The sequence below is a fragment of the Trematomus bernacchii genome, unplaced genomic scaffold (assembly GCF_902827165.1).
Source record: "Trematomus bernacchii unplaced genomic scaffold, fTreBer1.1, whole genome shotgun sequence".
Classification (NCBI taxonomy): domain Eukaryota; kingdom Metazoa; phylum Chordata; class Actinopteri; order Perciformes; family Nototheniidae; genus Trematomus; species Trematomus bernacchii.
In genome coordinates this window covers 20748812-20764704 of record NW_022988043.1, presented here as the reverse complement: position 1 = coordinate 20764704, position 15893 = coordinate 20748812, and the positions used below count along the sequence as shown (strand labels likewise).

The 15893-nt window shown below is 39.2% G+C and overlaps 2 protein-coding genes across 2 annotated transcripts; both read left to right on the top strand.

Annotated features, from left to right (window-relative positions):
• Positions 1–2714: 2714 nt before the first annotated feature.
• On the top strand, positions 2715–5828 carry LOC117472357 (natterin-3-like). The gene is made up of 3 exons (XM_034117504.1): positions 2715–2768; positions 3825–3939; positions 4611–5828. The coding sequence occupies exons 2-3, from the start codon at positions 3825–3827 to the stop codon at positions 5699–5701; spliced, it is 1206 nt and encodes a 401-aa protein (XP_033973395.1). The 5' UTR covers positions 2715–2768; the 3' UTR covers positions 5702–5828.
• Positions 5829–7583: 1755 nt separating this feature from the next.
• Positions 7584–14599, top strand: ptrh1 (peptidyl-tRNA hydrolase 1 homolog). Its single transcript, XM_034118772.1, has 5 exons — positions 7584–8246; positions 10228–10447; positions 10987–11086; positions 11697–11742; positions 13320–14599. The coding sequence occupies exons 1-5, from the start codon at positions 8052–8054 to the stop codon at positions 13575–13577; spliced, it is 819 nt and encodes a 272-aa protein (XP_033974663.1). The 5' UTR covers positions 7584–8051; the 3' UTR covers positions 13578–14599.
• Positions 14600–15893: the final 1294 nt, after the last annotated feature.

The following is a 15893-nucleotide window of genomic DNA, read 5'->3' as shown; positions in this document are numbered from 1 at the left end:
GGCCATCAGGAGTTGGCCCTAGAGGGGGGGGTACTGTTGTGCACCGACAGAAATGCTAGAGAGATGCATGTTATTTACGTTTGCTTTCTCTCATTCCAGGCTTCCTGATTATTTTCACCTGTGTCTCCTGTGCTCATCAATGTCAGCCCCGCCCCTGATTGGTCCCACCTGTGTCTAGTTACCCTGTGCTTATATTCCCCTGTCTCCCAAGTGTTCTTTGTCAGTTCGTATTGTCTCTTGCTATGGTCAGGTCTATGCTCTTTGTACTCTTGTAAAGTTTGATTCCTCACTACGTGAGCGCTTTCATTTTGTTCCTCTATTTTTGTCATCTCGGTTAGAGATTTGATAGTTACCTTTTTTGTTGTTCATTACTTTATTTTCCAAAATACAGCATCTTACTAATACTTTACCTCTGTCTCCCGGGTCGTGCAATTGGGTCCTACATCCTAAGTGTCTGAGTTCGTAACAGTATTTCTTTTGGGTCTTATTTTAGTTATTTTTTGTCTCTGTCAATCTTTTGAACCTTTTCATAGTCAGTGAGTTTCTTTCTATTCATTTCATGTTTCTTTGTGGACATTTTGAGTGTCTTCTTGGTTGCTACTGTCTCTTTGAGAGACATCCATTCATGACAGTACAGTATGACATTTCTATGCACCGCAAATAGAAAAACCTGCCTTGTTTAAAATACTATTAGCTCCCATTGTGTGAGAATAAGATGGTCATTACTGGTCAACTTAACATACGCATTTGAGTAATACAATGAACACAATGAGGGCCCTAACAGTGCAGTGTGCCAATGTAAATGACTTTTACACAGCTTATTTCACACAAAGACCTCATTCAGAATTAACTAAATACATTGATAATCAGTTTCTGTCTCAAGGACGTACACCAATGGGCATGACATCAGCGATTTTCAATGATAGTACATCCAGGACAATGTCAAGGTTGAGCGGCTCCCCCTCCAGTTTAATCTTGGCAGCAGGCAACATTACGTAACAAGGACCTTCTTAATCAACGACCCACTATTACAGGGGATCTAATCATTTTGTTCCTAGCCTGAGCTTATCTAGATATCTTATCAATGGAGAAAGAGCGCCACAGCACTTTGGACCTCATGCAATCGCCTATTGCCTAGTAGATATGGGATGATAAATCCAGGCAAATTTGAGTGCTGTTTTCCAAACAAGGATCAATAAATCATCCTGTAATCATTATCAGCATGGATGGTCTTTTTACACTCCTTGAGAGCTTGGGCTACATGTTTTGTATTCAAGGACAAAGTAAGACAGAAGAGCATGATGGTCCTTTGTATATCTGTAACTGTTTACTAAGACAACTGGCTAACAAAACAATAAATAAGGCAATGAACTAAACAAACACACACAAAGTAATGCACTGTAATTTGTATATATATCTAATTAAAACAATTTGTATGTAAGTATAACCGTGCAAATGTCTGCATAGGAAGTAATCCAGTGGATGGTTGAGGCCAAAACACCAGAGAACATTTTTGTTATACCGGACATCGTCTTGGATTTATTTGACAACTTACGAACTTATAACAACACTTGCGTTATCATAACCCAAACCTCAATATTTCCTTAACCTAACCAAGCAGTTTTGTTGCCTTATCCTAGCCAAGTTATTTACTGTGTAGATTGGAGGTTATTTTTAAAAGAATGGACGTAATAAGCTAAATGTAACATGTTTTGTTGGATAATCTTGAGAAAATGCTTAAAAATGTACTTTTTCGGAAGATATCACTCTCACTATGTATGAGGAGATATGTTGAAATATTCACTTTGTATGTTCAGCCACCTGTTCTATGTACATGAAAACTAACATAATGTACCAGACCACACACACATACTGTACAGTATTTTCTAAATCCATGATATTCCTTAAAACAATCTGACTGCATGAAAATCAAACACTGTGTACATTTACATTTTGACTTGGCAAAAGAAAAAAGATGCAACACAAAGAATAAGCATATACAAATTTAAAAATGGCAGAATACCGCAGGTGGCTTGTAATGTTTTTTTTTTTAAATATACCTTAAAGGGGGCCGTATTATGGTTTTAATGGATCCCTTTTCCTGTAGTGTGTTATGTAGGTTGTTGTGCATGTAAATGGTCCTCAAAGGCTAAAATCCCCAAGTCCTTTGTTTACTTCCTTGACCATGTGACATCACTGTGTTACACCCTTGCTTCAATTGGCTTGCTCTCCAACACATTGTACCTTATAGGCTAAGAGGTGGGATATCTCTAAGAGGTTGACCAATCACAACCGAGCCGACCAGCTAACCAATCAGAGCAGACTGGGCTCTGGTTTCAGACAGAGGGTGAAAAGAGGTGCTGCAGCACAGGCAGTATGAGAACAATAAAGACCTTTTAACATTAAAACATTTAAACAGGTCACAGTAGAGGCAGAGAATACAAATATGAAACCTGAAAATAAGCTTATCACGCCTTGTTTCCATTAAGCCCTTCAGATGTCTAATGATGTAAACCAGCAAAACATACTCAGTCACACATCCTACTTCCCTTATACGAACTGAAACTAGTTATTTGGGAAAAATACATTGCCAAAGCTTCATGTGAGTATTTTCTAACACTAATACATTAAACTGAGCAGCAGGAGGGAGTAAACTTTGCGTCTGCTGCAGCCCTCCGTCCTGTTTATTGCGGGCAATAAGTCTGCAGAGAGGTTTTAAAACTCAGCACATACTGCAGGCAGCATCACTGCAGGAGGAACCTGTCAAGGTAAAACGGCTTCTCTATACCTGAATGAAGTGCTGATTTAAAACAAAATACTTAATTTTACTGTCTTATTCTTTTCCTATAGTGCATGCTATTGGTTGACAATCAGAACTTGCAAGGCAAGGCAAGGCAAGGCAAGGCATAATAATTATGAACACTAAATGTGACTTTTTTTTGTATTACTAGAATATGTATGTATGGCTAAAATAACAATAATAATTCATGAAGGGGATCATACTGTTAATAGTACAGACAGATAATAAAATACAGGCAGATAATAACATCTGAGTTTGGCAGTTTTTTTATTTATTGTCTTTTATTGTGATTGTAGTAATGTGTTTTTATTACATGTACAGCACTTTGGCTCGACCAAAGATCGCTTTTAAATGTGCTTTATAAATAAAACTTGATTTGATTTGATTTGATTTGATCATCAACATAATATAGATTTCTGCTTTATGTATATGGCACCACCCTATCTCCTCCGGCGGAGACATACATGACAAATTATTTTTTAATGAGAGGGGAAGCTTTTTAAATATGCACTATTTAGTATGTTATTTATCAGGGTAGTTGCACTGCCCTTCAACTGAACTTCAACTATTGATCAGGAAGGATTAATGACAATGGCCGACGTTTTTGAGTTGAAAAACATGGTATATGAAAACTATATTAATTGTTGCATTGTAATAATTGCTGAAATGGATTAATCATCTATTCAGAAAGAAAATCAACATGTGAAGTAAAACATGGACCTATTAGTGTCTGAAACCTCAAGCAGTATGGGTCTATTTTACTCACCCTTTTCCATCCAATTTCAAACCTGAAATGTGTGAAAAGGAACATGTCATATCAAGTACTTTCTACAAAACTTAACTTGTCTCTTTCATTAAATTCATTATCATTTCAAGTATTATTGGTTGGCACGAAACTAGTCTGTCAAGTACACATACCGAACTGTAACCCAGGGTTTATAATTGGTTGGTTTGATCAGTTTTCCTTTTTTGCTACAGACTTTCAATGCTGACATTTGGGTTTTGTTTTTCTCTGTTGGTCCAGATGAAGTGGTGTGTTGCTGTTGTGTTGGCAGTGTTGCAGCTCTGCAGCCCGGCGCTGCAGACTGACCCGCTGCTCTACATCTCCCAGATGCATGAAGGGAAAGAACAACTCCGCAGTAAGTCTTAACAATACAGAGTTTCCCATTTGCCATTTTTTATTATGTTTACATGTTGCATTACATACAATATAAGATATACTTTATTGATCCCAAATTGGGAAATGTTTTCATGTTGCATTCATATCATTTTCTCCCAAAAGACCATAGTTTGCGTCCCAGGTGTAATCAAAAGTCAACATGTTTTTTATTTAAGTTACGGAAGAAATACATTACAACATTAGTATCTAGCAAAGTCAGTGGAACCCTCTTTATCAAATATGTATGTAATAACTACATCAGGTACTCAATTTGACCCAAACCACAATCTTTTCCTAAACCTAACCAAATATTCTATTTGTCTTAACCGATCTCTTTTTACGACGTTTAATAGAAAGGCCATGTGATCGCGGGCAATCTACCTATTTTGTCGTTTTGTATGAAGAGATGTTGATCGGTCAGCTGTATGCGTCCTCGAAAATTAACACTACAAGTCTCGCAGAAGCAATTAAGTAAATGTTTTCCATGGAGGAAACACTTTTAACATTCAAACAAAATACGCAGGCAAGGGAGTGAAAAATATTGTTTGCTTATGAGAAATACGCGTTGGTTTACCTTTGATTGAGACTTGATTCAGTCATCTTTTTTGAAATTATGGCAATTGATTTGATTCATCCTGTATTCTCTTTCAGAGGCATGGCTCAACCCCACGCTGGAAGATGTTGTCCCATCCCGGGAAGTGACCCAAGCTGCTGAAATGAGAGAGATTCTAGAAACTGAGACGACCACACACTCCTACCCCATGTTTGCTGAGCACACCAACCTCAAGTGGGTGACGTGGAGTGGCTTCCTCCCAAGCGGTGCCGTCGCTATCTTCAACGGCTACACCGAACGCACCGACTACGTGTGCAAAGTCAACTGTGAAGCCGGCTTCTATTCTCCCAGTAAAGGGAACTTCTGCCAGTACCCGTACGCCGACAAAGAGTACGCATCCACAAAGTTTGAAATGCTGATTAACGTTGACCAGTTTGAGTTCCTGGAGTGGGTTGAAGAATCGTATGGATCAGTCCCAGGTTATGCCATCAGAACCTGCCCTGACTCAGATATCTTTGTGGGCAAAAACAAGTATGGTCTCGGCAAAGTGGTGACCCAACATGAGGCCTTCTTCCTTCCCTGGGAGGGCGATGAGTATTGGTACAAGAGTTACCAGGTTCTTGCGATCAACAGAGACAGCTACAGCCAGCACATCTCTCATGTGGAGTATGGCATCGACCAGATGGAGCTCTTCCACTATCCTCCGGAGGCCCTGCAGCTCGCCAAAGTCACCAACCTAGAGTGCAGAAATGTGGAGAAGACAGTGAAACTGGAGAAGACAAGTTCTGTGGAGAAGTCCTGGGACATTGGCAGAGAGACCCGCAATGGATCCATCTCCACCATGAAGGCCAAAGTGCCCATCCTTGGCCCAGGGACTGTGGACCTCAGCAAGGAACATTCGGTCACCTTTTCAGAGGGAACCAAAACGGTGGAGGCCATCAGTCACACCGTGTCTGTCGAGCTGGTGGTCGCACCCAACCACTCCTGCACCGTGAGGATGGACGGCAGAAAGATGACGGCCGACATTCCCTTCACTGGCAGGCTGAGCAGGACCAACCACAACGGGGACACCCACTGGACGTACATCACTGGAATCTACGACGGCGTGACGGTTGGAGAAATCAATGCTGTCGTGGAGAGATGTCAGCCGGTGATTGACGCTGTTCCCTGCTCCCCAACTCAAGACTGATGATCAGTGTGTTGTATTAAAAGGCAAATGTAAAGAAAAATGTTTCCAAATAGATTACAATAAAAAATGTCAAGGACTCAGTTTTTTGTTTTCTTTCAAGTAAGATATTAAAAGCCAGTTACTATCACCAACCTGACCCTTGAAGTCATTTTCAGATGAGTTATTTTGTAATACTACTTGTCCAGTTACAAGAATGTACAATTTATTAAATATCTATTTTTAAAGATTATGTTGGAGCCAGTTTAGCCTCTATTAGAAAGGGGATTCCTTAAATTCTTGAAGTACATTTGATAAGTTTAATGATACGGCAAATGTAGTAAATACATTGTATGGTAAATTAAAGTACACTTATAAGAACCTTTCAAAATCAGGGATTAAAAAAATAAATAGCCACAACATAAAATGATTATACGTTTGGACAGGCCACCACCAAGGCCACAGATCTTCAGGCTCCAGGTTCACAAAGTGGCAATACATTTGTGAGATGTAATTAAATGCATTGGTGTTTGTTAATACAGGACTAGAAGTTGATATATACTTAAATATAAAAGCTTTAAGACATCTAAATTGCCACCAACTCAAAAGTCCACTGTGTCTGTATTTTACTTCAAAAAGACATTTAAATTAAAGAAAAGTAGCAAAGTTTGAACTTTAAAAATAGACTTACCCAATAAGTACTATTTTAAGCAGAATATAAAATGTCTGTGTTACATAATACTGTATCGATATGTACATCGCTTTAATATGCATTGGGTAAAGGTGGGCTAAATCTAATTCATCTACAATGTTCCCCCTAAGAAGCAAGTCAAAATGAATAAATAATATCTTATGTAGCCTACATATAAGTTTGTTAAATTTGTAGAATTATTTTGAATCCTTATATAATCCAATAAATAATGGTTGCATAGTTGTTTTGTTGTTGTTTTTTCAATAGAGATAATGAGATTATTTTCACATTCTTCCGGCTTATCATTAGTAGGTCACGCCCTGATAAATAAAGCAGGTGATTTCACTGATGAACTCCTGATTAGTTGAAGGTGTGTTTTTCAGGTAATGCAGTTATGCCCTGCCACCCACTCAGTTTTTACTTTGCTGGATTACTAGCAGGATTCCAATGTTAGTAAAATAACAAATATATAGTGTTTGTTGTAAAATGATAAGATCTTATCTCTTCTCTGTAAACTGTACTGTTATAGGCTAATACTTTAACTGTGGATCAATACGCCTACTGCCTGAATCTGCCTTATGGTTGTATCTCTCTTTGGTACATTTGTCCTTGCTTAATTCAGTAGGTGAACCTAAATGTTCATTACAAAGTGTGTTTGAACCCAACTGTGTGTATTAAATTAAAACGGAGCATTTTCTGTCTGCTCAGATTTTATTTCTGCTTTTTGAAACTGTAGTATGTGCTCATGTCTTTCATTGTTAGTGTATCTACTCACACAATATTCTTAATGAAAGGCAGGTTTTCCTATCAATACATAATGTTTGATCCTAAAGATCTTGGTTTCTTCTATTCTAAGGTCTCACTGTTATGTGGTCTTACATAATACACTTAAGTAAAAAACATGTTATTGTTATTTATTTTCTCTTAGTTTTAAATGCATTGCATTTGATATTGAGATAATCCAAAAGGAATTTGATATTTTGATATTTAGATAGGCTACATAGAAGTAACTAGTAATTGTAACGGATTACATTTTTAAAGTAACTCTCCCGCTGATAAAATGTACACTATATTGCTTTTGTTGATTGAAATATAGGCCCATTGTAATTCTCAGTCACCATGCTAGATGGTGCTGTAGCCCAACAGAGAATGAACAGCCTGTTCTCTCATGTTGTCTTTGTGGAGCTCGTTGACTTGTTTTTGGGAGGAGAGGCATTGCATGTCGTGCTGTTAGTGTTAACTAATGTAACCTCAAATGAGACCAGAGAATATCTTAAAATTGAATTAGTTCTCAATGTGTGATTAGCCTAAACCGTGCGTTTGCCTTACTTGTTCAACCGCAGTGTGTGGCTCTTAAGTGTGCCTGTTGAGTTAAAGCTGTCTCGAGCTAACAATTACTGTAAGCTAACCTTTGCAAGCTAACGCTAACAATACATGTTACAAATCACACAGTTGTGAGATAAATACGATGTAATAACTTTTCTCCGAAGGGTTTAATGATTAAGCTTATCTAATACATTAAAGACAAATACATAAAAAGTAAAAATACATTTCAGATATATTGAATCCCATTGAGAAATACATCTTATTAATCAATAAACATAGCCTACAGGGTATTCTAATGGGAATTTGTGGCTCATTACTTTATAAAAACGAATGCAATTTGACTGACCGTTTTTCTTTATGAGCCGATTGAAAAAAGTCACCGTTTTTGGTACATTGTGTCGGTATTTTTCACTCTTTTGTAAGAAGCTGTTGAACTTTGTCACAATGCGTCGACTTTTAACAAGAGTCATACATCGAGTTTTGTTGTGTGGGCCGTTGAAACCGGCCATGGGCATTGAAGCAGAAATACACACACAAGGCCAACGGAGACTGGTAAGTGTTTAACCTCAAATATGTTACATACTGTCTACTATAAGAAAAGCAGACTTTGTCTACCATAGATTTTCTAAACCATTAATCACCTGTCAAACTGGATTACTGGACTTCATAAATCCCACCAAAAACCATTCAGGAAATCAGGGAATTAAGCACTGTTGGGACAACGTTGCCATATCCATCCCATATTTCACGTTTAAATACATGTTCTGGATCAACCCAGGCCACTTTATTATTCGATATTAGTGCTACATTCTTGGTAAATATCGAATAGAGAAACGTGACAGCTTCAGCCATGTTGTTGTTGTTACTAATGCAAGCTATCTTTAATTGATAGATTTTAGAATGGAGTTTGGTGACTGAGATGCAGTGGTGTAAAGTAGCCTACATTTACTCTGTACTGAACTTTCAAGGGGACTTGTAGTTGCTTTACTTGAGTATTTCAATATTTTTGCTACTTTATACTTCTACTCTAGCCTACTACAATTTAGAGGTAGATCGTGTACTTTTACTCCACTACATTAATTTTTTTCCTTTAGTTACTTTTCAGATTTGGAATAATGATGTGAAATATAATCAACACTTAAATACAACTTTTGTTAAACCTGGAATAAATTCCCAAGCTACCCTGCAGTATACAAAGTCATTAAAACTAGCTGCACCTTTACCAGCTTTGATAACACTTTAATGCATCAATAATAACAATGAAATCATATCATTTATAACAAAGTATTCCTTCTCTCTGCTACATGTACTTCTACTTTTACCTAAGTACAAGATCTGAGTACTTCTTGCACCTGTTTTGTCAGAGACTTGTCATAGTTTGTCCAAGGAACTTAGCCACAAAAATGGGTTTGGAACACTGAAAGACACAAAACAGGCATTGTAACTATACTATGATATATAAGTTTAATTCTTATTGTACCATGATAAGGACGATCATGAGTAATTTATGTTTCAATAAAAGAAAACTCTTTATTGTACATTCTCTTTACTGTACTGAGTACTGTTCGGGTAAAAGAAAATAAGAACTTAGTGTGTTGAGACAGAACACAATGTGTGCAGTGTGTCAGCTGCCCATAGAGTCTAATACAATGTAGTCTATATTGTAACTGTTGCTGCTGCCAATGGAACAGTACCATCAGTGCAAGGCAGTGGCTGTGTATGTGTCCTGTGTGTTTATGTCAGCCCTCTCAGCTGGCTTTCTCTCAGGAAAACAGTACATTTACCATTCTCCTTTAGGGGTTTTAACCCTTTCATTGGATGTTTCTCAATCATCTGATTCAATGCTGTTGACAAAGGCTTTGTAAACGCACAGTACTTGTTAGTAGAAGACATTCATTGTTAGTTTTCAACTTTAAATTAAATCTGCTGGTACATTTATTTATATAATACCATTCTCATTCACTTACTTTAATACACATAAATCATGTGTGAGTTTGAAAAAGACAGTAAAGGAAAATGTAAACCTATTTACAAACTTATGGGACAACCATGAGGGAAAAAATGAAATAAATGAACAAGAAAATTACAATATCGGAATTTTGCTCATGTGTACAAACATTTAAATTATCCAGTAATTTGTTCCATGTATAAATATATTAAAAAAAATCCCAAGCCATTTTATTTAATATCTATTTATTTAGAAAAAAATAAATCATATTCTAGTAAAAAAATCAAAGATAAGGTATGAAATGATGTGTTTGTTTATATATATGTGTGTGTGTGTGTGTGTGTGTGTGTGTGTGTGTGTGTGTGTGTGTGTGTGTGTGTGTGTGTGTGTGTGTGTGTGTGTGTGTGTGTGTGTGTGTGTGTGTGTGTGTGTGTGTGTGTGTGTGTGTGTGTGTGTGTGTGTGTGTGTGTGTGTGTGTGTGTGTGTGTGTGTGTGTGTGTGTGTGTGTGTGTGTGTGTGTGTGTGTGTGTGTGTGTGTGTGTGTGTGTGTGTGTGTGTGTGTGTGTGTGTGTGTGTGTGTGACAGGTGGTGGGGCTGGGTAACACAGGGATGGAGGGTACCAGACACAACGTCGGCATGTCGGTGCTCGGCGCGCTCGCCGCCCGGCTCGGCGTGGCTGACCGTTGGCGTGACGACAAGCACGTGTCCGGTGAGGTCATCCTGTCACAGGTCGCACAAACACACGTGGTGCTGCTGCGGCCCAGGCTGCTGATGAACATCAACGGAGTGTCAGTGGCCAAAGCAGGTGAGGTCAGTGTGTGTGTGTGTGTGTGTGTGTGTGTGTGTGTGTGTGTGTGTGTGTGTGTGTGTGTGTGTGTGTGTGTGTGTGTGTGTGTGTGTGTGTGTGTGTGTGTGTGTGTGTGTGTGTGTGTGTGTGTGTGTGTGTGTGTGTGTGTGTGTGTGTGTGTGTGTGTGTGTGTGTGTGTGTGTGTGTGTGTGTGTGTGTGTGTGTGTGTGTGTGTGTGTGTGTGTGTGTGTGTGTGTGTGTGGCAAAACAGGAGGGTGTTTGTGTGAAGGGATGATGAACTAATTAACATTTTACAAAGATCCTAGATTTGAAAAAAGCAAAAATGATGACAGTACATTAGTCAATAAGCCGAGGGCTTATTCTCTGCTACGTTATGTCAGCTTTTTAAAAATATTTCTTTCTTTTTTTGTACAAATGTAAGTTCCTGAATTATTCTTATATAAAACGATATGGTTGTCATTAAGGGAAAGATTCCTGGTTACATGTTCTTGAATATTCAATATGGATGATATAAAGTGTCTTTTTGTCCTCTGTAGCTGCTAAATATGGCATCAAGCCTGAACACATCCTGCTGGTCCACGATGAACTGGACAAACCTCTGGGGAAAATCGCAATAAAACATGGAGGAAGTGCCAGGTTGGTTTTCATTCGTAACCTTCTCAAGATCTCAGGTTGTCTTTAATAGTTCTACCTTTTGCAGTCTGAAGGTCTGGAAAATGATAACCTTTAATGTGTCATGCTAAAAATATCTGTTCGACCACTATGCAAGAATCCGACCTCACTGCTGGTGCAAGACATAATTACACCGATCAATTTCTTATAATACTGTGATTGTTGGAGCTATTCATTGATTTTGTATTATTTAATAATCAAACATTTATTTTCTTGCTTTTATTTTAAATGCAGCTTTGGGCACCCAGTGATTTGGGCATAGGGTAATTAGGTGTTTATTGGAGACAGGTGGAGGTGGGATTGGATCACTAGAAAGGGCAAATGGGTTCTTATCTGGAAAAGCCACAGGGCATGAGAATAGGTTGTTCTTTGTACTATGAAATAAACTAAAACTAAAAACAACATGATTTTTCTGCTACAGTGACATTTTTGTCACAGATTCACTTCAATCAGTGTTATAGCAAATATTGAGGCTCCCTGTAATGTTTTTGTGGAAATGACAGTTTGATGACCTGTGTTAAAAGTACAGTGAAAATGCAAAATTAACTTTGACCCCAAATCTTCTTGTTCACAGAGGTCATAATGGAGTCCGCTCCTGTGTAGATTGTCTTCATACAGATGTAAGTGTCACTGCACAAATGTTCGCACGATTATTTGTATTTATTAGGGACAACCTGCTCCTCTTATTTGGATTTAGTTTTATTCTTAGATATTATAGTATTTTTTTGTATTTCTATGTATGATTACTTTTATAAATGTAAATCTGCTGGTTAAACTCATGGTAACAGCTCAGACATATTTCCATAGCAGTCATGCAGATTATCTCATTAAGTCTCATCCTCAATAGGCTTTTCTCTGTTTTAAAACACAACAGCAATACGAAAAAGTTACAGAAAGACAAGACATTAAGACAAAGGAACAATTACATTAGATATAACTTAGTTTATCTAGAAGACAATCTTTGCCAATGACGCTCAATAAAGTTAGTATAATAATATCCTAATGTATACTGGTTATGCGTACAGTAAAATCAAATATACAAAAATATATATAAAAGCGTAAAGAAACTCACTCTGGATTACCAATTTAATTTACGTGTGCTTTTTGCTGAAACTTTTACTATAAAAAATGTTGAAAAAAAAATAGACAAACATTTTAATGTTGAAAAAAATATACTGGTCTTTTAAAAATAAATGAAATCAAGCTCAAAACAATAGACCGGAGCTTGATCGTGTGAGTGTGTTATGCGGCTTTCACACCAGCGCTTTTCCCTTTCTAGCTCCTAGCGAGAGCTTTTCTGGTTCAGCTCCGGTTTCCCTTTTCAGCTCCCGCTCTGTTCACACCGCCCAGAGCTGCCGAGAGATTTTCTCCCACAACAACAACGGGCCGGGGACTGCGTCGGGTCGACGATCGTGTTGCTTTTAATCATACGAAGCCAGATTAAATTAAATAACGACTTCTCCAACCTTATACTTTTCTCCAGAGTGCCGTGGTTCATTGTTTATTAATGTGTTTCAGCTGCATTTACCGACCGCTGCAGTGCTGGCTGCTCTTCAACGGGAGTTTATTCTCCCGTTAGCTCACACGGCTCTAAAGTATTCACTGTCTGACTGTCACACAAGCAGCTGATACATATCCCCAGTTCCCCTTAAGTGAATGTGTGTCAGTCTGAATTGACGCTGTATGGCATCACAACGCTGTTATGAAAGTTTCTCTGGTATAACATGGGTGATGTTAGCATAGCAACCGAAGCTAAACTGACTACTTGCTAAGCCGTTTTCTACAGGCACATTTTACCGGCGTATTTTTCATTATGATTCTACTTGTGATAGTCGGACATGACAACCTGTACAGCCCATGTATTGATTCCATCCGATAGCTGCTATAATAACAAACAAAACGTCTGCCTGCTCTCCACAATGATCAATAACAGCGAACGGATGGTCAAAGTAAGGTTTCCTGCACGCCTCGACGTAAGAGACGTAAGCGACGCCGCGTCATAGCTCCAAAGCTCTTGCCTCTGGACCGACAACTTTTTGGAGCTGGAAGTGAACCGCATTCCGGAGCTATGACGCGCCGCCGCTGCGGTGTGAACAGGAAAAACCGGCGCTTTTCAGGCTCTAGCTCCCAGCAGGAGCTGGAAAAGCGCCGGTGTGAAAGGGGCATTAGTGGTCTCATCCTCTTGTCTCTCCCGCAGGTGATGCCTAGACTTCGGGTGGGGATCGGCCGACCGGAGGGGAAAACGGTGGAGCGCCACGTCCTGGGCCAATTCTCAACCGAGGAGAAGAAGGTTCTGAACTCTGTTCTGGTCCAAAGTGTGGACATCCTCCTCTCCCAACTCTCCCTGCAGGACTCCCAACAGGACTCTCCGTCCCCCTCCTCCCCAGCAGGGGGCAGACAAGCAGCACAGAAGACTCCCCTGCCGCTCACAGCTGAACCTAACTCAAAAACATGAACCCTGACAGAGAGAGGATCTTTACTGTGAATGTATTTATTCTCTGTCCTGAGATAAATGAGCCAAAGGAGACACATTTCTACCGAGCATGATAACTGCTCAAAACAATAGACTTGATCCTTCTTCTTGGTAACAGGAGTGTGTGGATGGATGCCACAGCCTCCTTAAAGCAGAGCTGCAACTGATTATGTGTGGTTTTATTTAAAGATTATAATTTATTTTATCACATTTTGGAAAATGAGCGAAAAAGAATATCAAAAGTATTGGTTACTATGGATAAGGAGGTTGTGTTTGTCCTTATTTTGGTGTGATTATTGATTGACATTGATAGCTTAAAAAAGCAGAGCTTATGTTTTTGATGTGGAGTCAGGAAAATATGATCTATATCGTTACATTTTTAAATATTAAACTTGACTGGCAGAAAACATATATCGGGAACATTCATACCATTGTTGCCTGCACTGTGTCTATTCTAAAGCTAATACAGATTTTAAAAAGTAAGATTTATATACATTTATTGTCCTTAAAGTAATACATTTTACTTTTGGAGATACATATGACATTTCAAGTGTTTATGCTACCATTATTTTGGAAATCACTTTCATATTAATAAGAAAAAAATCAAATGTAGTCATAAATGGTTATCTGCAAGGTGGATTTAAAGGTATATAAATGCAGAAAATAATCTGGCACTAAAGGAAAATTGATTACTGATGCATGTTTGATAAACTGCTATCAGCTGATGTATCTAGCAGGAAACAGACGTAAAAAACAGACGTATTGATGCGAAATGGATCTTTGCAGAGTTCATTCTCTACTTGAGGAATCCTGCTACTGACCGAAGCTGGACTTTGTTGCTGTTTTCTTTCAGAACCTCATATTTTTGCATATTATATTTCACTTGTCAGGACTCAAGCCATGACCTAGAAACACAGATGTCTGTACTGAGATGCTCCTCTGTAGTGTGAGCACTGGAAATATCTTATTGTATCTGACGTAAAAAAATAAAATAATTTAAGCATACTGTAAGCATGGTCTCATTTGTGTATTTCTCATGTGTGATGGTATTTAAGTTAATATACTACCAAGTGGTGCGGCTCTTAGAAATCGAAAGTCAAGAATTGCACTGGAAGAAAACAAAAAGCTCTTTTTCTCCTCTTGCATGTAAAAGTGTCAGCGAGCCTCCTCATGCTGTCAGCCGAACATACGCTTCTCCTCTCATGCTGCTCTCTTCCATCTTGTCCTCCCTGATGTGGCTCTTTGGGCTAAAACATATTGATTTCCCCTTTGCGATTGTCACACTAATTACACTCTTCATCAATTAGATGCCTTTAATGAGTTGCATCCAGTCAAGAGGCGCACTGCGTTCTCACACTGTAGAGAATGCCGGAGGAGGGAGGCTTTCGGTGGGGGGAGGTGGCGGACAAAAAAAGCCAGAAAAGAGCATATAAAACAGCGGAAAGAGGCCGACGAGCTGCTGAATGAGGGAAATCAATACAAAGGGGGCCAGTAGATTGCGATGGAGGGCTAAAGAAGAAAGGCAGGCGAGAAACAAAAGGGGCCAAACATTGTTTAGAGCCGGTTTGTTTGAGGCCTTCTGTCCTGCTGTAGCTCAGAGTCACAATAGCTGCAGGGACACACTTGTGGACATGAGCAGAAGGGGGGGGGGGGCTCAAAGGAAACTTCTTCCACACACACACACACTGAACACCCCTCACCCTCCTAAAACCCCCCGTCTTTCTTTGCTGTGACCCCGTTGAGCCACCCTCCGCCTCCATCAGGCCACTTTCCCAGCCCCTCCTCGCTGGTCAGCTTTAGGAGGCTTCACCAGTGCCTTCAATAACGTTTCTTCTGAAAGGGCCAAAGGTCAGCAGTGGGGCTGGACACCTGGGTCTTTAGAAGAGACCCTAAACGTATTCAGGAATGGGACCCCCAACCTTCCCCCATGCTCTACAGTCAGGCGTAGCAGGGCTAACAGTGGCCCGGTGGGGGGTCTTCCCACAGATGTGCTAACCTTTCAGAAACATACAGGCCAGCTTTAACTGATGAAGCTAATTAAGTAGAACTACATAGAATAGAAAATATTCTCATTTACCATCTTTTAAAGTTGAAATCGTACATTTTAGCCATGCTTGCAGCTCAAAGGATGGAGATGAAGGTTGGTCAGTCCAACACTTTGGTCCTGACTGAAATACCTCCACAACTATTGGATGGATTGCCATGAACTTTGGTGCAGTCTGATCCTTTGAGGACTCTTACTATCTCACTGTTGACTTTTTAATTTAAGTAAATATCTCAGCAACTATTTGTAGGATT